At 40.7% G+C, this 23,010-nt stretch overlaps 1 protein-coding gene across 4 annotated transcripts in view; it reads left to right on the top strand.

Moving 5' to 3' along the window:
• Window positions 1–19,177, top strand: part of RB195_018345 (uncharacterized protein) — a gene marked incomplete at both ends in the record, with an annotated part of 31,210 nt that extends 12,033 nt beyond the window's left edge. For 3 of the 4 annotated variants that reach the window (XM_064185747.1, XM_064185748.1, XM_064185746.1), the window contains 22 exons: window positions 327–393; window positions 451–509; window positions 620–695; window positions 1,048–1,296; window positions 1,356–1,443; window positions 1,540–1,660; window positions 1,717–1,804; window positions 1,858–2,004; window positions 5,698–5,829; window positions 8,600–8,736; window positions 12,884–12,989; window positions 13,143–13,247; window positions 13,360–13,429; window positions 13,499–13,620; window positions 13,794–13,937; window positions 14,021–14,170; window positions 17,402–17,542; window positions 17,783–17,899; window positions 17,960–18,046; window positions 18,131–18,233; window positions 18,571–18,703; window positions 19,057–19,177. In XM_064185747.1, coding sequence (XP_064041626.1) covers window positions 327–393; window positions 451–509; window positions 620–695; window positions 1,048–1,296; window positions 1,356–1,443; window positions 1,540–1,660; window positions 1,717–1,804; window positions 1,858–2,004; window positions 5,698–5,829; window positions 8,600–8,736; window positions 12,884–12,989; window positions 13,143–13,247; window positions 13,360–13,429; window positions 13,499–13,620; window positions 13,794–13,937; window positions 14,021–14,170; window positions 17,402–17,542; window positions 17,783–17,899; window positions 17,960–18,046; window positions 18,131–18,233; window positions 18,571–18,703; window positions 19,057–19,177 — 2,563 coding nt within the window. Of the gene's footprint in view, window positions 1–326; window positions 394–450; window positions 510–619; window positions 696–1,047; window positions 1,297–1,355; window positions 1,444–1,539; window positions 1,661–1,716; window positions 1,805–1,857; window positions 2,005–5,697; window positions 5,830–8,599; window positions 8,737–12,883; window positions 12,990–13,142; window positions 13,248–13,359; window positions 13,430–13,498; window positions 13,621–13,793; window positions 13,938–14,020; window positions 14,171–17,401; window positions 17,543–17,782; window positions 17,900–17,959; window positions 18,047–18,130; window positions 18,248–18,570; window positions 18,704–19,056 lie in introns of those variants that run through there. The other variant, XM_064185745.1, reaches the window with a different exon arrangement.
• Window positions 19,178–23,010: the final 3,833 nt, after the last annotated feature.

The raw sequence follows: 23,010 nt of genomic DNA, 5'->3' as shown, positions 1-23,010 counted from the left end.
CGGTTGGATTTGTATCTGATGGTGATTTTCCAACGTTACACCTTAGTTTCTCTCCCGAATTTCCCTTCTTAACAGCAAGATATTATGTTTTTTTTTTAGTATCTCTTTCGACTCACTGCCTGGGACATTTTGCAGGTTACACCATTCTCTAGCTCTACCGTGGAAACCGTTATAGGAAACCGTTACATGTTATAGGTTCTGTCAGATACATCCTTTATTGTATCCGTGTCATCACTAGACACTATATTCGTTCTTCAAAAGTGCTTTAGAATTCAACTCGGCTAAAAATTATGTGCAATTTTACATGCATGACTACACGTTTTTAGGGAGTCTAGTGATGACACGACTAGCGCAACTGGTTCATTTGATGAGCATGGCCGCTTCCGTAAGAAGGTATTTTTGTGTGTTGAGCCGTTCCTGTGTTCCCCTGGATAGTTTTCATGATTTCAGCAACATTCTTCTGCCGATTCCAAATCTCTGAGGAAGACTTTTAACCCAGCGCAGTCCAAGTGCATCTCTTTCTCTTTCGTTTGTTCCTCTTACAATACCTCACTGGACATTTCAGTCTTCTATAGCTTTCATGTGTTCATTAACAACTACTTTTCGTTATGCTATACAGGCAACAACAAAACGCCACTGGAACTACTGCTCTTACGAGTACAGAGAGGTCTGATGAAAATGCTGCGCCTCCTCAGGTAACATTTTCAAACGGAAAAAAGTAGTTAGAAAAAGTACGGGCAGAAACTGATCTACGCGTGTCGGTACGCCGCTAGTGATTGAGAGTGATTTTGTAGCTTGAGGATAGAGTTAAACGAGGGCTTCGTGGCAGCGTGCGATGCCCGTCGGTAACATAGTAGAATGCAGCGCGGGGATAGTAAATTTTTGACCCGATTGTGCCTTTTTTATGCGGAATGATTGTGAATGTTTCGACTACGAAGTCGCTACCTGATACTTAACTACCTTAAAGCACGCCTTTGTCGGTTTCTTTTTTTCTATTCTTTTTTTTTATAAATCTCAAAGCCACTTGCAATTCATGTGTTGTTATAGGCGCCATGTGAAGCCAACTCGTCTTCTACGCAAGTCGATGCGCTGAAAACTGAATCCGTATCTTCAAGAAGCTTCACAAACTTACGACAACAAAGTGACTCCGCGGGTTATGGCGGTTGTGTCACTCCGCAAATATTATCAACTGTCACGCAAGTAGCTTCAAGTGTTCCTACACCAGTTATACACCAGGGTCCTCCACAATTCTACTACTTGGATCCTATGAAACAAGAGCGTGGGCCCTTCGAAAAGGTTTAATTCCTGGAAATTTCTTCCCTATTTTCTACTCTTTGGACGGTGCATTTTTCCAGATTCAAATGGATAGTTGGTACAAGCGCGGATACTTCACTGACGGACTTGAAGTCCGTCGGCATACTGATACAAAGTACAAAACATTGGGTATGACGTGTAGATTCGTATTGTGTTTTCTAATGTTTTACATATATTTCCGTGTTATATTCTTGATATTGTCAATGGTAAAATTCTGAGTGGTAGGTGAGCTGATGCAACTTAATGGACGGGTGACACCTTTCGATTACAAGGACGACGTAGTTTCCTCGCCCCCTGTCACGGCCGTGTTTTCTAATCCTACTCAGCCTTTCGCCACACTCTTCACGTATGAAATACTCTTCACTTAGTGGATGTTTACTTTGTGGAATCGTTTTTCTTTAGAAGTGGAGGAATGTGGGGAGAGTTGGGATCGCCTGCTAATATGATATATGGGCAACCTGGTTACGACCCAATAGCTGTCGAGAGAAAGGTTATTATTGCTGTAGCACTTATTGATATTCGATTCCACTTTTTTGTTTGTAGCGTATCGAGGAAGAACAAAGGCGAATATTAGAAGAACAAGTTAAAATGAGGGAATATCAGGAACGCATAATGAGAGAAATGCAAAAACAAAGAGAAGAGCACGAGAAACAACTCATGGAGCAGAAGATGGCGCTTTTGAAACACCAGGTTTCGTTAACTCTTCGTATCTTTAATGAAGTAAACGCAAATGTTTCTGTACAAACATCCTTATTTGATTTATTTGATTTAAACGACAGACGGATGTCATGGCCTAACGCGGGTTATCCGCAACTTCACCGAGGTGAGTCATCATTGAACATATTTGGGCCCATCCTGTTCGATCCTTCGCTAGAGCTCGCAGAGAATCTATCCATTCGTCGATGGTCCATATTCTGCGAAACTTCAGGTCTCGCCTGAACTGCCTGTTGATGCCAACTTTCTTAGGTTCGTCCTTCGATACTTCTGTGCAGAACTTTTTTCAACGATTAGGAGCACTTTTTCAGCTTGAATAAGGAGGCATCCTCAAAACAGCTTTGACAAAGCGATCAGAGGATCTCCTCATAACGCAACCATTGAAGCGACTGACAGTTTTCCGTGAGTACTTCAGAAGGCGGGGCAAGATGTTGACGTGTCATCCGCCAGTACACCATATCCACTTCCGAGTAAAGTTCTTCTTTATGACACAGCATCGGCCAGAAGTAGCCTAATAGTCGTCTAAATAGCTTCCTTTCCAAGCAGTCGAGCTTTTCCATCACCGTTGACTGTGCGGCGCAAGCTTCCTATTCGTATATCATGATATTGCGAATTGCGGATAGGTAGACTTGCAGCTTGACTTTGTTGGCGATGGGGGTCGACCACAGCGACTTGATCTATAAGTTGAATGCCGGAATAGCTCTAGTACACCTTTGCTGAATATCTCTCTCGTAGTTTTTCAGCATGCAACCCAGAATTCGTCGACAAGCTTAATTGGTTGTCGGTTCACCGTGACTCCTGCTGAGAGTGTCGCGGAGATCCACGTCTGCTTACATTTATCAGGACGGAGTCGTAAACCCTGGGCTGCAGCTAATTTCGATACAAGGGGAGGACATGTTGCAGCTCCACACTATTTGAAGCGAATTTAGCTAGATCTATTGCTCATGATCGACCAAGAGACGTGCAGATGGTGCTAAAACGATATCAGCGGGACATTGTCCAACTGTTCTTGGCGTGATATCATCGACGGCAGAGTTGAACAGAAAGCGATCTGCACAACTCTTTGTCTCACTCCAAATCTCCTGAAATTTCACACACGCGAAGCGCGTTGAGAATACGGGCCCAATGAGGAGTATCGAAAGCGATTTCGAAGCCTACGGAAAAAAGGCTAACTGCATAGGCTTCGACTGCTGCTGCCACATTTCAATCACTCTGCTAACAATGAATATCTGGCCAATTCTAGATCGACAAGGACAAAAAGCTTGCTCGTCACGGGTAGTTTCTTAGCGATATTTGATAAGCCGATTCAGAAAGATCCGCTCTAAGACCTTGTACGTTACACGCCGCAAAGATATTCCTCGGTAGTTCTTGGGTTCTGTTACTTATAACTTCTTGAAGAGGGGAGTTACGGAAGTGTGTCTCTACGAATCCGGTATCCTCTCGTTAATTCAAATTGAATAAATGATATTCATCACCTCACGGATCCTAGAAGGAGGAAGAGATTTCTGCATTTCTGCGTTAATTCCTTCGTCCTTTGGATACAGACCAGAACTTCCTACTCGGTCGATGGTTCCTCGCTGACCGCGATGTACGTTAGTCATTTGGCTGTTAGAGTTTAAGAGCTGCTGGCGATAGTCGGTTCAGCAAGATCTTGATATGTTCGCTCCAGATGGGTTGAGTTGCTTCCCCGACAGCGTCTTCGTTGGCCGTGTCGAGGACAGGTGAACATCTCTTCATTTTTCCGCTATACTGTCTCAGACGATACACGCTGGGCGGCAGCCGGAATCAAATACAAGGCCTCACACAGCTCTAGATTTCCGGATATCCGAGAAGGGGATGTCTCTTGTCAATATGTAGTCGAACTGTAGTTTAAGAGAGTTTTTTTCCGCTGGTGCTGCTCTTTTGGCGTTTAAAGAGTTGTCCCTTGCCACGTAAGCAATTCCGATGATGCCCGCCTGATGGCTGGGTATCTTGGACATCACCGTCTTGAGTTCATCATAAAAAAGTACTTGTGGTGATTTTCAACGGTCTTCGTAAGTGAGTGTGTACTTACGATACAGAGTTTGTGTTCTTTGCGATCCCGCACACGTGCAAAGGCGCTTCTAGGAAATTCTGGTCCAAATTCTTACCAAGGTATATCGTACTAATACTTCTTCACAATACTGACAATAATTTTTTCCTATGACTATATGATATGACGATCATTTCGATCATCATCTTCATCGTCTTCCTCATTCCGTCATTTAGATTTTGTGTATGGTTTAACAATCTCTACGAAAATCTCCGGATACCACAAAGAGTTTCTACTAATTTCTGTTTTATTTCAGAGATATACATCAATAAATCCACGATTAAAAATACCGAAATGAGTGTTACGATTAAGGTTGAAAGTTGCTACTAAATGAAACCTTATAACGTTAGTATATCGATTTCCTTCCTATCAAAGCTAGATAGTTTTTTTTTCCCCAGTTTCATCCTAAAGGGAAACCATTTTGCTTCCATTCATGCGTAGATTGATGCGTTATTTTTAGACTACTTTTTGTTGTGTTGCAGCTCTCACTCATTAATATTTTATAAGCGAGGCTTCGTCGTTAAATAGCTCTTACTTTTTTGTAGAATTGTTCACAGCTTCGTACAAAGATTTCTTTTATAGGAGATTTTATTAAGTCGAAGGTTAACTTAGATTAATTTTAGTAATAAATAAGTCGTGCCTTTTTTTCCAAGTGAAAAATTTACGTGAAAATGTATTTCCAAAATGTTATATGTCACTCGAAAGATAATATCTCACCCATCAGTCCTGTTCTATTCTGACCTTTTAATTTTATTCTCTTTCAGTGTGTAAAGTCGAATATTCTTGACATCATTTTTTTCAATTCCAATTAAATTCACACTATAAGACCGCTAAGACTGAGATTGCTTTTATGCATGGAGAAAGAGCAATACTTGATAAATGCTTTCATCGTTAGTTTTCTCGCTCCAGAATTGGAGACTTTGACCTCGAAGGAGGAAAGATGACGCACCGATCGATCCAGTCGTAAAGGATTAAGGGAAATTTTCTCGGCCTGTAATTAATCAACAGTAAACTCTCCGTCGTTGTTCTTTCCATCGTTTCCAATAAATTGTTTCTTGATGTTTCTTATTGTTTTTTCTATTCTTCATATTTTTTGGAGTCTTTTTGGAAATATTTCGTGCCTCATTTCATTCCCTCCGTGTGTAACACAAATCTCACTAGTTGCAGCTTTAGAGCATTATCACCTCAATTAATTGCCTAAACTGAAGGTGTCCAAAATGCTTTGTGTCGTTATCTTGGCACTCCGTCTTAGTGATGTCAGCATTACCATTAATGTGAAAAAACAAGAATCATATGGTTAAAACATCCTGATAGCACTATGCTGTGAAGTGAGAAATTCTACATCAGAGGATATATAACATTTGGAATACTTCTTATCCTTACATACATCTCTCACTTAGAAGAAAAAAAATCACTGCTTATCTTTCAATCATTATCCTTAATATTTAAATACTCTAGCATTATTCATGAAAGATACTTTGAACCTTAGGAATGTTTGAACCACAGGAATGTCTCCCATTCTGAGCCTTGTACGCATCACTTTTCTTTTTTTTACATTTGGCTATGTTTTGTATTTTCATCATCTTCAAATTCTTAAGGAAGAAATTGAGCGACGTGAGCGTGAGCTGAAAGAATCTGCTGAAGAAACAAAAGCCCGTTTGGAAATGGAACGGCTCGCTTTAGCTGAGAAAGCCCGTCAGATTGAAGAGGAGCGTACTGCAAAAATTAAGGTACTTCATGCATCGTCTTCCAAGCATAACTGGATTTTTTTTTCAACTTTCTTTCAAAATGTGGGATTCTAGCTGTCCGGTATAAATGTCATTATTGAAAATGTAGGTTCAAGTTAGTTAACGGCGGCGTATCACGAAACTGGTGGTGTTGGAGTTCCTGTGGGCAAATATAGTGTTCGAGGTGTAGATTACGAGTGTGGGCATAAAATCACTAATTCCAAATGCTGGGGGCCAGTGCGTTGTAGTGTACAAGTGTAGGAACTCCAATGCTTTAGAGTTGTCATAAAAAAATGAAAACGAAGCAGCGATCACTGCGTATTTGCGGAATTTCCTGAGTACATCATTAAATGAATACTTGGAGCCGGAGCGTATTAGTCGATTTATATCTTGAGGTAAGCTGCAAAGGAAAGAACACAATTACAATCACCGCGCAAATAAACCACATTAAAAATTTTTTAATAAACATAAAGATCATTGAGGAAATCATCCTAATTCATTTAAATTAAGTAATCCATTTAAAAGCATCACCCCACGAATGCGACGTGGTTTGGTTTCTGGGATCAGGGATGGTACCGTTCATCTCTCCCTAATCGTAGTAAAAAAAGCGTGAGAGGCCCTGTTTTTCACTACGATTCCAGTTGCAACGCTCCACACTTGTACACTCGCCGCATCTAAGTGTTAGCAGGTCGATATCAAGTCAGTGAATAGGCTGCTGAGGGGATCGGAACGTGTACATAGAGGAGCGTTCTCATGTTCCTCGTAAAGAATTAAGGCGGTTCCCTTGCCATTTTTAGGACGAATAGGGAGAGACGAGCAGAACCACTCCTGATCCCGCAATCTACAACTCCATCTCTGGCTTTTGCCGTGGGCACCTTCACCATGTCAGATTTGTGGTGTGCTGCCTTTAAGAATATTTGATGTTGTTGAGACATCTGACAAGGAGATTTGAGTTCTAGTATTTGAAATCGTGAAAAAATACTCGACCAAACGAGGATCTTACTGAAGTTGTCGCAGCCAATTCGCACCGCGCTGATGCGTTACGTCCTCGTGATCAATGGAGCGACCTAGGTTAGGATACAGTGACAATGAAGTCAGAAGCTCCTTTCTTCTTGTTTTTGGTAGCTCATTGTTCTTTTTCATGTATCTGTCAGCACCTATCTGTTATTGTCCCATCGATGAGTAGGTGCACAGGGGCAAAGTACCAGAGCTCGCTTCTGTCGAGGACGTAGTGTGCTAGGTCGATGTAATATATTTTGAGGGAACTGTAATGGATAAAGTGCACGGAGTTCGTCGATACCTTTAGGGAAGCATTTACGTGTACAAGTTCAATTCAGAACCGTTTGAATTTTGTAAACACGTGTGCAGTCTGTGCAATGACTTGTGGAGGCCAGCTGATACATCAAGTCGGTGCTATGACAGATGAGAGAAAATGGAAAAGAGGGAGAGAGGAGTTGCTGTTAGAGGATGCATATCATTGCGTGCAAAATTTGGTGTACGACAAAGAAAACAATGCATAATTAGCGTCAAAAAACCTGCCCATTTTGGACGGGGTGGTGTAGTGTCATTTATTAGAACGGTCAAGGATAAATTCCTGACAGAAGTGAGGTTTTTGCTATCAAAGTAAACGAGCTAAATGAGCATATTTCTCATTTTCATCACGCAGGAGGGCGGGCGTAGTTTAGTGGTTAGAGGTTCCGCTTCCTGCACGATCGATCGGAGGTTCGAATCCGACCTTGTGCTCACCAAGCCTTTCATCCCCCCGGGGTCGACAAATTGGTACCAGACTTGTCTGGGAGGATAAAACACTGACTTGACACATCGGCTAGCCACCGCAAGTCAGTGTATAGACCAGTTACACGCTCATAAACCTCAAACGATTTTGAATTGAAGTGAACGTGAGGGCGCATCTCAAGCGGATTGATTAACGCCAGAAACTTGATCCTTTATCCTTTTGTCACGCAGAAAAAGGAATTGAACAAAGGATAAAAGGATAAAGTGTCTGGATAAATTAATCCGCCTGGGATGTGCTACCATGTTCACTTAAATTCGAAGTCGTTGAGGTTTTGAACGCGTGTTAGTCTATACAATGTCTTGCGGGGGCCGGTAAATGATCAAGTCAGTGTTTTTATCTTCCCAAACAAGTCTGATACTAATTTATCGACCCCGGAGGGATAAAAGGCTTGGATGGCACTGGTCGGCTTCCAACCATCGCCCTTGTGGCCACAGTGGACCTCTAACGGACTGCACCAATAATGTTCAAAGGAATTTGAACATCATTTAAATGCAGAAAATTACATCTATTACTGGAAATACAGGTAAATTTATGCATAGCAGACTGCACGTGTTGCTGAACAACGACGCTCATAGTAAACTTCAGGCGGTGCGATTTTTGAGCTTTATAGAGACGGGTTCTGTCAGTATTTCTTCGGATTGTTGTGTTTCTATCTCTCCTAGTTTCTTGAAACCTGGTTGAGAAAATTAGTACGTTGGATTTTGGATCCCCATTTTGGATTTTTGCCAACTACCACTTTGCACCAATCAGCGCGAAATTAGTATAACAGCAGCTTCTGACGCCGCAAATGCTTGCATGTATTGCGAAACGACCAGGTATAGAATGGTTTGACTTCCACTAAAATTATCATTGCTTACATCATGATTTTCTCTCCGAATGAATGTTTGTCCTATCCTCATAGCACATGCGAACACGGACAAATGTTAGTATTTAAGAAATTTTTGTGCGAGAGTGTTTGCAATAAGTCTTCGATTGCAGCAAGAGCTGGAAGATGCTCGGAAGGAGGAAGAAAAGAGAATCGAAGAAGAACAGAGGAGGCAAAAAGAAGAATTGGAGAGGTTGCGAAAAGAGGAGGAAGAGGAACTGAGGAAACGAGAACAAGCTGAAAGAGAAAGGTATTTTGTCTAGCTATTTTAATGTCAATTTTTTTTTACCGGCATTCTAATTACTTGTGTATCTTGTGTGCTAATACTATGACTATACTATACTAAGAATAAATTCTTGTGTGTTACTGGAAGGTAAGATCAAGTTCTTATCCTTTCTAGACGGACTTGTCTCTGACTTCGGCCTTTTGAGGTTTGTTGTTCTATATGGTTTTATTTTCTTTGTCTATAGGCTGAAATATGCGATGGGATTTTTTTTTTGTTTCGTGGAAGGAGAGTTAGTATTCACAAAGCGTCAGACAGACAGACATCCTATATTTCTCACTGAGCTGTTGGACCAGGATCTTTTTAAGAAGGCGAAACGTCATGAGGTCTTACCAATGCATCTGAGTTGTGTACTAACTCCGTTGACGTGATTATATTCGTTGCTGATACATTCATTTTGTCGATGCTGCGTATAAGATCTACTTGCTTATTTATTTAGACAACCCCTCTTCATTGATCGTGTGGGTCTCAACAACTTTTCAATTCATTTCTTTCCTACACGATCGTCATCCAAGATGCCCGCAAATTTCGTGACTGACAGTGGCGAGGTACTTAGGCCGTATCCAGCTTAGCCTACCTGGTCCACCAATGCAGTGAACACATCATCTCGTTGGATGTCTCTGTTGGGGGCATATAACTTCTCTTGAGATCCATTTTTATGTTCTTATAGTCGTTCCATCGCTGATTCTTCTCTTTATGTGACCGACCCATCTATGCTTTGCCTTCGATATATATTCCGCTGGGTCGCAAGGACGGGAAATTTCTTCTAAGTCGGGGTTGCGAATGCAAGTCTTACGGTCTTTGAAATGACAACAGTGCAATTTTCTTGTCCAACTTCGCAGTCCTAATTCTTAACCAAAACTTGTGGAAACTATTATACAGTCGCTAATTGTTCACATTCTGCCACAACTGGAAGACTTTTGCTTCATGCATTCCTTAATAAGCGTGACTGTGAGAGCTGTACCAAGTTAATAAGTTTCGATGCTGTTACCATGTCGCTCTAGCACAGGGTGGCGAAAAAGCATGGACACGAGAATTGAGACTAATTTTTCTTTTCAAAAGGACTAGTTCGGATAAAAGCCTATTTAATCCACAATATACTATGTCCTAACAACCAATTTTTCTAGAAGTTTCTCAAAATGATCTCCATACAGGTAAACATAAAGCGTGAGAGCGCTTCTTCACAGATTCAACGGTCCCGGAGTGTATGCGAGCTCGACATCGTGCCAATTTCTCTCAAGTTCCTTTTTTAATTTCTTCAACAAATCCCCAAGCCGAATAGTGTAATACACTGAGATCTAGGCGGTTTGGTATTGATCTTTGGTAAGATTCGACCCGATTTTTATCTTCAAATAATGAATTGTCGTTTTGGCTCTCTGTGCAGGAGCTCGGTTTTGTTGGAAGACCAAATTCTGATGGCTTTGGTTCCAAAGCAACATAGATTTGCCGAAAATCTCAGCTTGATAGTTTTGAGCATCGATTTTGATGTTTTTGTGTGTGGAAGTCAACGGTGTCTTCGCAGGTGACACAGATGCCGTTCCATACCATCAAACTTTTTGGAAACATACCCATCGCATCAACTTTGCGTTATTGATATTCTTCAAAGCTGAACTGAGAAGCTGTCGATGGTTTTTGGCGTTCTTGGCCTCCTTCTTATGCATTGACTGTTCTTGTGCTTCCCGATTTTGGTTTGACATAAACTTTTCCGTGATCATCCCATTGTTTAATAACCTTCTGGACAGACAGGAGCGTTGAGTGGAGCCGCAATTGCTGCTGACTTCATTCCACCTGGCATCAAGCGAGCGATCGCTTCTCGATCAGACAAACCTTCACTGATCTTAAAGTTTCGGTTTCGGAAAGAAAAGTAATAAAAAAAAAGTAGCAATAGCAGATCAGATATATCCAAAACTAAATCTTGGCTTAGAAATACCGAAGAACATACGCGCTCATACTTTTTCGCGGCCCTATATATAAGATAACTGCTAACCCACTATTTTTCTGGCTGATATAGATTGAGCTAACTTTATCACTAGGTGACCTCCAATTCTTGGGTTACGTAAAAATTCAAAGAAATGGTTCATGTTCGACCAAGAGAATGGTGTTTTAGGCAAGTTTGCTCTCACAGGGCGGATATAACGCAGTAAGTTAGAGGTTCCGCTGCCTGCACGATCGATCGGAGCTCCGAATCTGCTCCAGTGTTCAATAAGCCTTTCATCCCTCCGGGGTCGATAAGTTGGTACCAAACTTGTCTGCGAGGTTAAAAATAGTAACTTAACACATCGACTCATCACCGCGAGTCACTGTATAGGCTAGACACGTCCTCGTAAGCTTGAAGCGATTCTGAATTGATTCGAACGGGGGGGGGGGGAGTATCCCAAGGAGATTGTTTGACGCCAAACACATAATCCTTTATTCTTACACTGTGGACTCACAAGTAAAATCGTCAGAAATGTCTATGGTAGCGGTTTGAGGTTTTACACAGAAATTTAAGGCTGTCTAGGTTCCAAGATATGTTCCATTAATAAAGAACAAAGATAGAGTGTTTAGTGATCAATCCTCTTAGGGCGTGTCAAAGTGTTTCACTTCAACTTAAAATAATAGAGAATTATGAATACACCCTACATAATGATTGGCGGAGTCAGCCTGGAATACCTAAAATCTTACTTTCCTTAGAATGGTTTCGAACCACCGACCGTATACCATATTACCACTACCCTCACCTTTACTCTACAAATAATAGTGCAATTATTTACATGCGTCCGTACTTCGTGTCGCAAACCTAGTAAGTATTGGCATGTGGGGGACTTTCAGCAAGCTTTCTAGTTTCGCATAGTTTTCTAGTCAAATTGTTTTCTATCATGATCAATTCAACTCGAATCTAAGCGAAAACCGCTTTTAAAACTCAGGTAAGTGCAAACAAATATATGTTTGGATCTTAATCAAACTCGCAAGTTTTTGGAAAGACAAATCAGAAATAAGCCCTTGCAAAGCTCAGAGGAGGAATAATTCCCACCTCGTTGACTGGTGTTAGAGGATCCAATTTTTCAAGAAATTGTTAGACCTGTTACACAGGGACTTTAATCAAATTGCAGCGCATGCTAAAAGTGCCACAAATTTCTCTCAAGTGGTGTACTAACTACGGTTGTTTAAAACAGGATGGTATATTTTAATTCGGATCATAAGGTGTTGAGTTAGCAGTCACCACATCAGCAGTTTATCTATGACGACCAATATAAGTTCGAGGTTTCACATATTCAATAGAACAGTAGCAACCGAAATAGTAACCAAAATAGCCTGCAGCGGTTGAACAGTTGAAGATTATTTCTTATTTGAACTGCGTTAACTATAGCTGCGAAACAGCTCTAACAACTGGGATGCAAGAAAGAATCAGTGGTTTAAAGCTACATACAAGCCAGTACTGAGCAGATTTGTAGTGGAAAAAGAGTGTGATTAACTGCAGAATTATTTTGGAAATCTTCTCGCCTCCCGCATTTCTTTTGTTATGCACTCATTTTGTTGCGGTCAGCAATGCAAACCTCATCAGTCGTGTCGCGTAGTGGTGCGGCAGGCTCCACGTTGCGATCTGAAGAGTGTTCAGTAGTTGTGGGGAGGTTTGACAGCAGTTCTGCATTTTGTACTTGCTGGTGGCAAGTGTGGGAGTGAGAAACGCCGCAAACCTTCGAGGCTGTTCATAGAAAATTTATAGAATTGTTGAAGGGTGTATCTTTCATTATCCATGTTTGAGGTAACTGGTCTTTACTGTAGACTGTACTGTGGTAATAGGATGTGAAGTCTACATAAAGCGATTTGCGTTGGTAGCTTGAGTGGGTTTAGCTTAATTTGTAAAGAACTCCAATGACCAATGACGTAGACAGTGTGTTATCTCAGCTAATACTCTTACAGAGAGCAGTGTCAGCGCAAGAACGTTGAGATCAGAATGAGAAGAATTTTGTTGAAAAGCAGGGAACGGGGTGAATCAATACGGAAATTCCTTATCCGTTCTCATTGATAGTTTATTTTTAGAAGTTTTTTTATGACTCTGTGTGCAACTGCAAGGTACTTGATTTCTGACAGTATATTAAAGTATTTTATTGTATCAGTGTGATTTACCCAGACGTGCTCAACAAGCTGCTGAAGAGGAAGCCTGCCGCTTGCGCGCCGCAGCTGAATTAGCTGCTGAAAAAATACGTCTTCAGCAAGCTGAGCAGCAAAGAAAACAGGTATCTTTTTGTTTCACTTTAACAGTAAGGGCACGTCTGGAGCATCTCATGTTTCAGACGCGTAATTGCTAACTTTCATTTTATTCCGGTGTTTATCTAGAACTTCTACCTGTGATACGTCTATATTTTTGAATATTTTGGATATTTTTGAAGCGCGCGGTGGAAGAGCAACGCAAAAAAGCAGCTGCAGGTCCAGCACAAGAGAAGGAGAAGCGACAAGACAATGCGAAAGCTTTTGAAATCGAAGAGACCTGGCAGGTAGTATTATGCATAGGTTCTCTCAGTAAAAATCTGATACATGTTAGATGTCACCTTCTTTCTTTTGCTCTAGTTTTGAGAACTTTTTATACTTGAGTTCGTGGTAATCTAGGCAGCATCCAAACCAGTGCAATCCGGTGTGGATAGTGTGACCGCTACTAAAAAATCGCCATCGACAAAAGGTGATAACCTACTTTCGATTTTTTTTTTTTTGTTTCTGTGTTTGCGACTAATGAATACTGTCATTACAGCTGCACCGTGGCTAGCTGCAGTTGCGGCCCCTCCCAAGGAGAAATCTTTGAAAGAAATTCAAGAGGAGGAAGAAAGACAGCTTCGAGCTGAGCAGGCCGAACAGGCTCGCCTACGAAAAGAGGTTCCTTGTGCATACACAAGGATTGGTTGCTGGATATATATATATATATACATATATATGTATATATATATATATATATATATATATATATATATATATATATATATATATATATATATATATATATATATATATATATTTCACCACAATGTCCAGGCGTTCTTTTCTTGCAGCAAGAAATAGTAAGCATCCAGTCATCCGGAACTTGGTCGAATGCCTCGCAACGTCTTCAGTGGAATCAGCCTCCTCAGACTATTGTAACAAAGGCTCCTGCTACAAAACCAGCATGGGGTGGTGCTGGTGTGGAGCCTCTTAAGGTGGGTCTGTGGAAGAAGTATACTGTCTATAGTTTTACGTTTTCTATAATGTTGGTATTGTACTTCAGTATTCGTTGTTTCAGGCAACCTCTTCTCCATACTGGGATGGGCCATCACTACAAGCAGCCAACAAAGTGCATAATGCACCGTCCAACAAATTAGCGTCTGAGAAATCGCCCAGTACGAAGTCAAGTAGTGTCAAAGCTGGATCCAACGCGTTGGTGAATGAAAAGGCAAGTACCAAAGTGTTATTGTGGTGGCGATGAAAGCAACTCCGAAACGCTGGCGATCCTGTCCTCAAACTAACCTGTTGGTTATGATTGTAGTTTGGTCATGGCAAAAATATGACCCTCGTGTTGTAGAGGTTCTAGCAGCGCAAGATAATCGGCTGTTTGCTTTCCGCTCTTTCACTATTTTGTGAATTTCAGAATCTAAATTATTGGTATCGTAAACGCTTTATCTCGCACTAGTAGCAAATTTTTGGTTTGATTTCCTAGTAAAAATGTTAATTTTATTTGATTTCCAAAAGATAATACAGATGCATTTATGTTTTCATTCCTTCCTGTGATCATCACAATTGAAAAGGTTATTCGAGGGTGAAAGGGAGTTCTCTCCCCATTTTCTAACTTCTGCTAATTTGAAATGGTTTAAACATCAGCACCATACTTACAAAGGTAACATCTCAAACAAGATCAGGTAAATACGTAGCTTTTATTTCTCAAGCTGGGTACATGGATCTGCATCACTCCAAAAAGCAAAAAACAGGGTTTGGTTCAGTAGACGGATGGAAGTTATAAAATGGAGAATGACGGAACACTTAATTCAAGTATATGGAATTCCAGCATCCCGATAGAGCGATATTGGGGATTTTCATGAAGTTTTATGCTTTTTTTTAAACTTTTTCTTCTGATATGTAGTTTACGGTAGCAGTGCATCTCTAATCCTACTTTTTGATCATTGTAACGTCGTTGAAAACCTTTTCGCTAGTGACTAGTGACGCTAGTGACCGGAGTGTCGAACAAAGGTTCGACGTTTTCGTTCACAGACATCTTCAACATGGTCAGGTTAGATGCGCTGCACCAGAAACGTAATTCAGACATTAAAATAGTCTCTTAGCTGTGGCTGCTATGCGTGTTACATCTTTGATATAATGTATGACAGTCTGAACGTCCGGCTAAGACTGGACTCTAGAATTCTACTCAGTTCGCTCAGTTTGCTGATCAATAAAAATTAAAATAGTGACACTTTCTGTTAATTTTTGCTGCATAATTTAATTTATTCTTTCTCTAACAGCACTTTTTTCTTTTTTTTCAGAAGTTTAATCATTGGTCAAAAATTCCATATTTTTCTTTCTAAAGGCGTCAGTACTACATTTGGAGAATTGATTTTAAATGACTGACCCAAACTTGATTTTACTCCTATTTCCTTCGATACCTCTACAATTTGAAATTTTATTCGATGTATGAGTTTTTCTTCACGTTTCGCAACACTTAGCAGAAAATGATGGCTACCATTAAATGACGTGAACGTCGTCATTATATTATTATAAAGACCAGTCTGAATGTCCGGCTAAAGCCGGACTTCAGACTTTCGGTGATTTTAGCTTCGCTCCCCTTCACTGGTCGATGCAAGGTAATAGTAGTGGTGTTTTCTGTAAAATTAGATTTGCGTTTTTTTAACAACGCTTTCCTTCTCTTCTTTATATTATAAATTAAGGCGAAAGGTTACGGAGTTTTCCTTCCAAACGCGTCAATTCTACATTTGGAGAATATTCGTCCATCAGCTACAAACAATCACTAACAACAATGCCAGAATAATATAGATACAATTTGAAAGCATTACTCGAAGTATGGGTGTTCCTCCTGTTTTCCCCCAATAGTTATCACCGAATGATGTTTTAACTTAAAATAACGTGAAAGACATCATCCTACTGATAAAGATAACGTTCCACGTCAAATCACATAAACATTTTGCTACTATTTAAGCAGCCGTTTGCATGCGTGTTTCCACTTTCTGAGAACGGCATGCTACAAACTTGAGGCGAATGAAGAAGGAAATAGGCACGCGGAGAAGTAATAAAGGTGAAAAGCAAAGCGCCCGTGGCCACGGCTTTGAAACGGCTGCAACCATCTATCTTTTGCGTCATTCACACGAAGTTATTTCGCACTATTTCGACGCCGGTGGACTTGTCGCACCTCCTTCCATAGGTATCTGCCGCCGGTGGACCCGTCGCACCCCTTCTATGGGTATCTGGTGCCGGCGCACCAATCCGACACCGCAGGACCCGTCGGATTGATGCGCCGGCGCCAGATACCCATAGAAGGGGTGCGACGGGTCCAGCGGCGCCAGATACCTATAGAAAGGGGTGCGACGGGTCCAGCGGCGTCAGATACCCATAGAAGAGGTGCGACGGGTCCAGTCCACAGGAGTTACACTGGCGCGCCGGTGCCAGATACCTATGGAAGAAGGTGCGACAGGTCCACCGGCGTCGAAATAATGCGCAATAACTTCGTGTTCATGACGCAAAAGATAGATGGTTGCAGCCGTTTCAAAGCCACGGACGCTTTGCTTTACACCCTATATGACTCCTCCGTATGTTCATTTCCTTCTTCGTTCGCCTCAAGTTGGTAGCATGCCGCTCTCAGAAAGTGGAAACACGCATGTAAACGGGTGCTTAAATAGTAGCAAGATGTTTATGTGGTCTGACGTGGAACGTTATCTTTATCAGTAAGATTATGTCTTTCATGTCATTTTATGCAGAAACATCATTCTTTGATAACTGTTTATAGAAAACAGGAGAAAAACCCATATTTTGCGTGATACTTTTAAATTTTGTCTATAATATATTGATAAGGAGTGTTTGAAGCTGAAGTTCGAATGTACTCCAAATGTAGAACTGACGCGTTTAGAAAGAAGGCTATGAAATATTTCGCTTATAGTTAAAATATAAAAAAGGAAGAAAGATTGTTGGAGTCCAGTTTCATAGAACTAATAACACTAATATTAATTTTCGTTGATTAGTGAAGGCGAGCGAAGCAAACAACACAGAAAGCCTGAAGTCCGGCTTTAGCCGGACGCTCAGACTGGTTATTATTATAAAGATGTTCTACGCCAATTAACCTAAACTGTTAGCTATTATTCAAACATCTGTTTGCATCCGCGTTACAATTTTCTGAAGAAATAATATTGCCATACTTTCATGTTATACTCGCTGATCGACCTGGTAAATCGATGTGTCGGAGAGGAATTGGAGCTAAGTAAGAAGTGCTAGTTGATTTCTTTGACTTGATGGCATGTAAATAAGAGGTCGGAAATATTTTTAACTGAGTGGAATCTACATTGATTTCTTCATAGATGTTGTATCAGCATTTGGTCTCTAACGCTGGTAACGATGTTATTTTTTAGCCTGCCACCCACATTCCCATAAAGTACTAGTTGAAGGTTAAAATATGATTTCACTTAAGGCGGCCAAACGTGCTTTGGGTATGACTGAAGACAGTAGCATTTTCTTGGACTGGGTAGTTCAACGCCTGAAGCAGCTCAACTCTACTGTTGAAGCCGACGTTCTTGCTATGTTTATCGAAGGTGTTGAGAACCCCGATGAGGTTAGCTTACATTTATTTATCGAAGTGAATAAATCTTTATTAAACTAATTAGGACTTTCAGTATACTTTATTGTATTCTCTTGCAATATATTTCTGTGATTAGCTGCAGAGGAAGTTTTAGAGCAATCATAAATGGTCGGAATTTAATTTGGAAATTTCTTTCACTAAGCTGCTGCCGAATGTTTCAGTTTTCTCACGTTTTCTTTTTCTAAGATTTCGACTTTTGCTATCCTTTTCTAGGTGGAAGATTATGTTGTTGGATACCTTGGTGATTCCAAGGCTGTTAAAGAGTTCGTCAGAGAATTTCTTCAAAAAAGGAGCGACTTCCGTAATCGGAAACTACACGCGGTAAAAGATGTACGCTTTTCTTTTCCTTTTTTTTAAGTTTAAGCGTTGTAGTTGCAAAATTTCTTTCAGGATCTCTCAAGTGCCCGTGGGGCACCAATTTCGGGTAATACTTCAGGAGGGTTTTCTGCTGTTCAGGGTAGAAAGAAGAAAAACAAGGTACTACGGAGTTGGAATATGTTTTTGTCCTGTTCTCGTCAGATCTGTTTCGTATGACAAACGGATCCAAACGACCATATTCAGGGTGCTCGTCTTGTCGTTGATGGCTCCTGTTTGGGTTTTCGTGCTACATCGGATCCAAATAGAGTGAATCAAGGAGAAATTGAGACTGTAGCACTATCACCAGGTCAAAAGAGATGAGCACATGTGTATTTTTTCAGTGATAGCTTCACAGTTTTACCGCTTATTCCTCCTAAAACTAAATATTAATCCTATAGTACTCGCTGTTTCCTTTTCTTTCAAAGTTTTGTGCGTTGTTAGTTTTTATGGTGAAAGGCGATGGTTGTTGGATTTTTTTATCTTTGCTCTGGATCTATGTTACTAGATTTTATCATAGGGTTTTCCATGAATGGCGCTGCGATGCTAATATATTGTTTGCTTTTCTTGTTTCCATTTCGCTTTTACTTTTCTCTGGGTTTCTGCAAGTCCTTGGCATGTATTTTATTAAACTCCGTTTATTTCAGAAATGTTTAACCTTGGAAGACGAGTTTTGTGTTGTATTTTGCTCACATTCATGATGACTGCTGTCCCTTCATATATTAGCATATATTTTTATATACTGGATTTTTTTTTGACCCTAGTAGCCTTACGTACTCGGTGTTTCAATGTTTTACGCAGCACTACCAGACTTGTTATGAGAGCTAGTCAGTCCGTTCCTTACATCCATACTTTCTTTTCCAACATCCCTCTGAGCGTGCTGACCGTTCGCTGGTTCTTTCTTTAAACGTTGGCATCCGCTCAGTAAGGTCTTGTGGTTATTGCCGGAATCCACCATAAATTATACAGATACTATGCGCCTCTAGAAGCACACAGTTGCAAGTTATTGTATTGTATTCGTATTGGAGTGCTTTTTGAGGTGCTCTGCTTCCACAGAGTTGATGGCATGAGAGCAATCAATATTAAGAAAAGGCTACAAGTACAATGACCTCTCGAAACTGCTCTGCTTTTAGTAGTATTTCGGAAGGTTCCACCCTGTCTGCACGATCGATCGATGGTTCGAATCCCACCGAGTCTTCCGGAGTCGATAAATTGGTAGCAGACTTGTCGGAGAAGATAAAAGCACTGACTTGACACATCAGCTAGCCCCCGAAGTCTCTGTATAGGATAGTTCCACGTTTGTAAGCTATTTCTTAACGTGGTGGCGCATTCAAAGCAGATCTATTAACGCCCGACACCTACACTTTAAGCATTTTGGGAGTTTTAAAGGCATCACCCCACGAATCTGAGGTGTTACGGATTTCAGGTGGAGTATTCGTATAAGGGATCGTAGATTAAAGAGCGGAGGGTGATTCCGTCCATTTCTTGCTAATTGGCGTAAAAAAAAGGCCCGGTAGATGCGGCGTGTGCACACGGCTGGCGCGCTCCAATCGAACTCGTAGAAAATAGTGCGCCGGAACGCTCGAAGCCGTATCTTCTGGGTCGTTTTTTTACCGCTATTAGGAAGAAATGGACGGAACCATACCCCTCTCCTTAGTCTACGATCCCTTATACGAATACTCCACATGAAATCTGTACCACCTCAGATTTGTGAGGTGATGCCTTTAGTTATGTGGAAAGGAAACATAGCGACATGAATGTTTCCTCGTATCTTTCAGAACCCTTGCTACTTCGTTTCACTTTTCCAGAGTTTAATATATTTGCTTTAAAGTTTTCTTTTAAATTCAGGACCTTCAGAGGGTTTAGAAAATGCGTGACAGAGCAAAGTTTTACACCCATTCGAGCCGAAATCGAATACTAACTCGATGCGAAATTCCTCCGTCAGGCGAAGCGATAGGTCCTGCGCTCGTGATCCATCTGCTTTCTGTTTCTGTTGAGGTTTCATGATTTCGTTCTGGTGCAAACTACGCCATGAACACGGCCATTACACATGAAGCATTCCAGACATACATACATACATACAATTCATACAAGTTCATACAATCTTATAGCTCACAGTGTTACGAACGGCATAAACTCCTTGGTAATTGATAGGCGTTCATTTCTGTTATTAATGGATAGATTCCTAATGAAAATCCAGAGTGCTTCCAATCCAGAGTCCTAGCAGATATTCTTTCTCGTAGGCTAATATCGTACTCATTAGTTGGAACTCAATTTATTTTAAGCTTTATTGTGACATCAGCGCAATCTGAAATGGATGAATACTTCAGAATTTTGAACGAGCAATCGCATGCAATACAGAAAACTTACTCGAGAACAACCAAACGATGATTAGCTGCCTTATTTAAATGCTTAAATAAAGCTGCACAATGAAATTGCAAGGGTAAAATGGTATTGCAAGGAAAGCTAAAAAAAAAAAAAAAAAAACATACTGATAAAAACATGCGGCATGAAAAGGGCAGTTGTCCGCAATGTGGTCAGAACAGCTAAAACAATGTGCACAAGAGAAAGAGAACGTGAAGAATAACTAAAACTAGCCATAAGTATAGCTAATTTGAACAAGTACACCAATATCGAACTAGAAAAACAAACAGTGAAGACCCCACGTGAGGATGGAGTTCCCCCCCTCGTCTCCGATTCCTTAACTGCTGCGATAAACCGTGTTCTCTTGTGAGCGCAGTTCCAAAATGATATTGTATTAGTGAACGACAGCATCAAGAGATCGAGAGATTGTTTATCCATTCGGTAAAACTGGAGATTGCAAGAAGATCGGAATAATCTACCAGATAGAATGCCTGCGTATTAAACAGGATTTGGCTGTTAAAAGGCGAAACAAGAATAGGAAACATAATGGAAATGATTTTAAAATAAACTGTACGACATTAGCCCACAAGAAAGAATATCTGCTAGGAAGGCATTGGAAGCATTCTGGATTTCCGTCAGGAGTCCATCCATGAATAACAGAAGTGAGTGCTTATCAATTACCAAGAACTTTATGCCTTTCGTAGCACTCCATGAGATTGTCTAACATGCACTTCCTTGACACTATCTACACACGTACTTAAGAATTACTGCATAGTGCGTTCATCTCATTCGCCTTGGGTGACAATCTGTAAGAACTTTTTGGTTTGTGGTTTGGTGGTTTGGTCTACCAGGCCTGCTAGTCGATGAGACTTGTCAGTTTGTTTTCTTTTCGGATTTCTTGCGTAGAGTACTTGGAACGATATCGAGGTTTGAAAAGAAGAGAGGAAGAGTTTGATGGGATATGCCTAGCATCAAAGACCTCGAACCCTTTTCAGGCCTTCGATAAAGACGAACTTATCGAAACGTCAGGCCAATAATAAAGCGCCTCCAAAATCTCTTCGGCATATCAAGAAAAAAGACGTCCAATTAAGTTTCCTTTTCTGAATGGAATGCATGTACGAGAAATTGTTGTAGCTTCTTTTCCGAATCCAAGTAGATGAACTGAGATATACATATGAGATGCACAGAATTACGTAAGAGCTCTAATTTGTGCGCAGATGAATCTCACGCACAACTCGGTTAGCATCATGAATGACACTTTCATTGTTGTTCTGCAAAGTGTATCAAGTTCCTAGTTTGTTTAGTTAGGTAAACGTGCAACCTCACCTCAACTCCACTTAGGAAAGTCACAGTTACGAGGACCAGTTGTTACCGTGCAGAAGGTCTTTAACCGAAGCTACCTGAATCTAGCCGCTGAAAGACCTTCGACACTGCCTAGACTAATGTCTGAGTTGCTCCATGTGTAATACCCGTGTTCGTGACGCAGTTTGCACAAAAAGGAAAACAGCCTTCAGAAATCAGCATCATCAACAAATCTAGAAAGCAGATGGGTCACGAGCGCACGACCTATCGCTTCTCCTGACGGAAGAATTCCGCATCAAGTTAGTATTCGATTTCAGCACGAATGGGGTAAAACGTTACTTTGTTCGCTATTTTCATTTCCAAACCGCTCTGGTGGGCGTAAGAGATGTGCTGTCGATTAAATTGACCAATCTGCTGTTTTTGCCGAGGTTTGAAGAAGAGAGGTCTTGGAGATTGTTGACTAATCCGACGCTTCTGTACGGGAAGTATCGGCACCATACTGTTGTTGCTGCTCAAGGAAGAGTTTATACGTTAAGTCTGATCGACAAAAATGTAACATATCACAAGGTTTTTTCCATCAAAATGAACTTAAGAAAAAAGCAATTCTCCGTAATTGTTCATAAAAAGGCGTTTGTTCCTACGAGGTGCGTAACGATTGTGCACGTACCGCGTCCACGGGAGAGCGATCGAAAATCGGGAGTTCTTTTCAGCAGTCTATCCAAGTAAATCCAATGAATACCTCAACGGAATACCGTTGCTGAATGAACCAGAACACGTGCTGCGTCCTAACATACCTTATTGGGTCAAAGGGCGTTCCAACGCTGTTTTTCAGGGTGATTAGTTGGAATTGAGCGGGTCAATCTACACCGCGTACTCTTTATTTTCCATCAGGTTTCCACACTGGTTCAATTTCGTGATACGTTTCCGCTTACGGTAATTGTTTGATTCTGGGAAAGTAAAGAATAAAGTCTTTGCAGTTCTACTAGATGCAAAGTATTTTTCTAAGTGTTTTTAATGAGTAGAGGACAGATTTTTCATTCTTGAAGCGATTATATCACTTCTGAATCAAATTTCCGTTTCCCCTCATTAAAGATCACCAATTTTTCTTCACTAATCCAACTACTTCATCTACTCATTTTAACTCAGATGAAAGAGTAATACTGAAAAGTTTCTTTTTGTCAACTTAAAACAGGTAGTTTTAGAACTAATGAAAAACGAAACCTGAAAACCTAAGCATCTAACCTAATTAATTTCATTGAGCAAGAATACGGTCATGAAACAATAGTTAATCTTCAAAAATTTCTTTTCTTATTTTTTCTTAGATGATTTCTTATTCATCGAAAAAGTAGAACTGGTAAAAAACTAAACCACATAAATGAACAAACCCATGTTGAAATAAGGTGTGAGGAAAGCGTTTGGAA

Source organism: Necator americanus, chromosome II, assembly GCF_031761385.1.
Source record: "Necator americanus strain Aroian chromosome II, whole genome shotgun sequence".
NCBI lineage: Eukaryota > Metazoa > Nematoda > Chromadorea > Rhabditida > Ancylostomatidae > Necator > Necator americanus.
The sequence above is the reverse complement of the archived record's forward strand: the minus strand, read 5'-3'. Positions and strand labels throughout refer to the sequence as shown.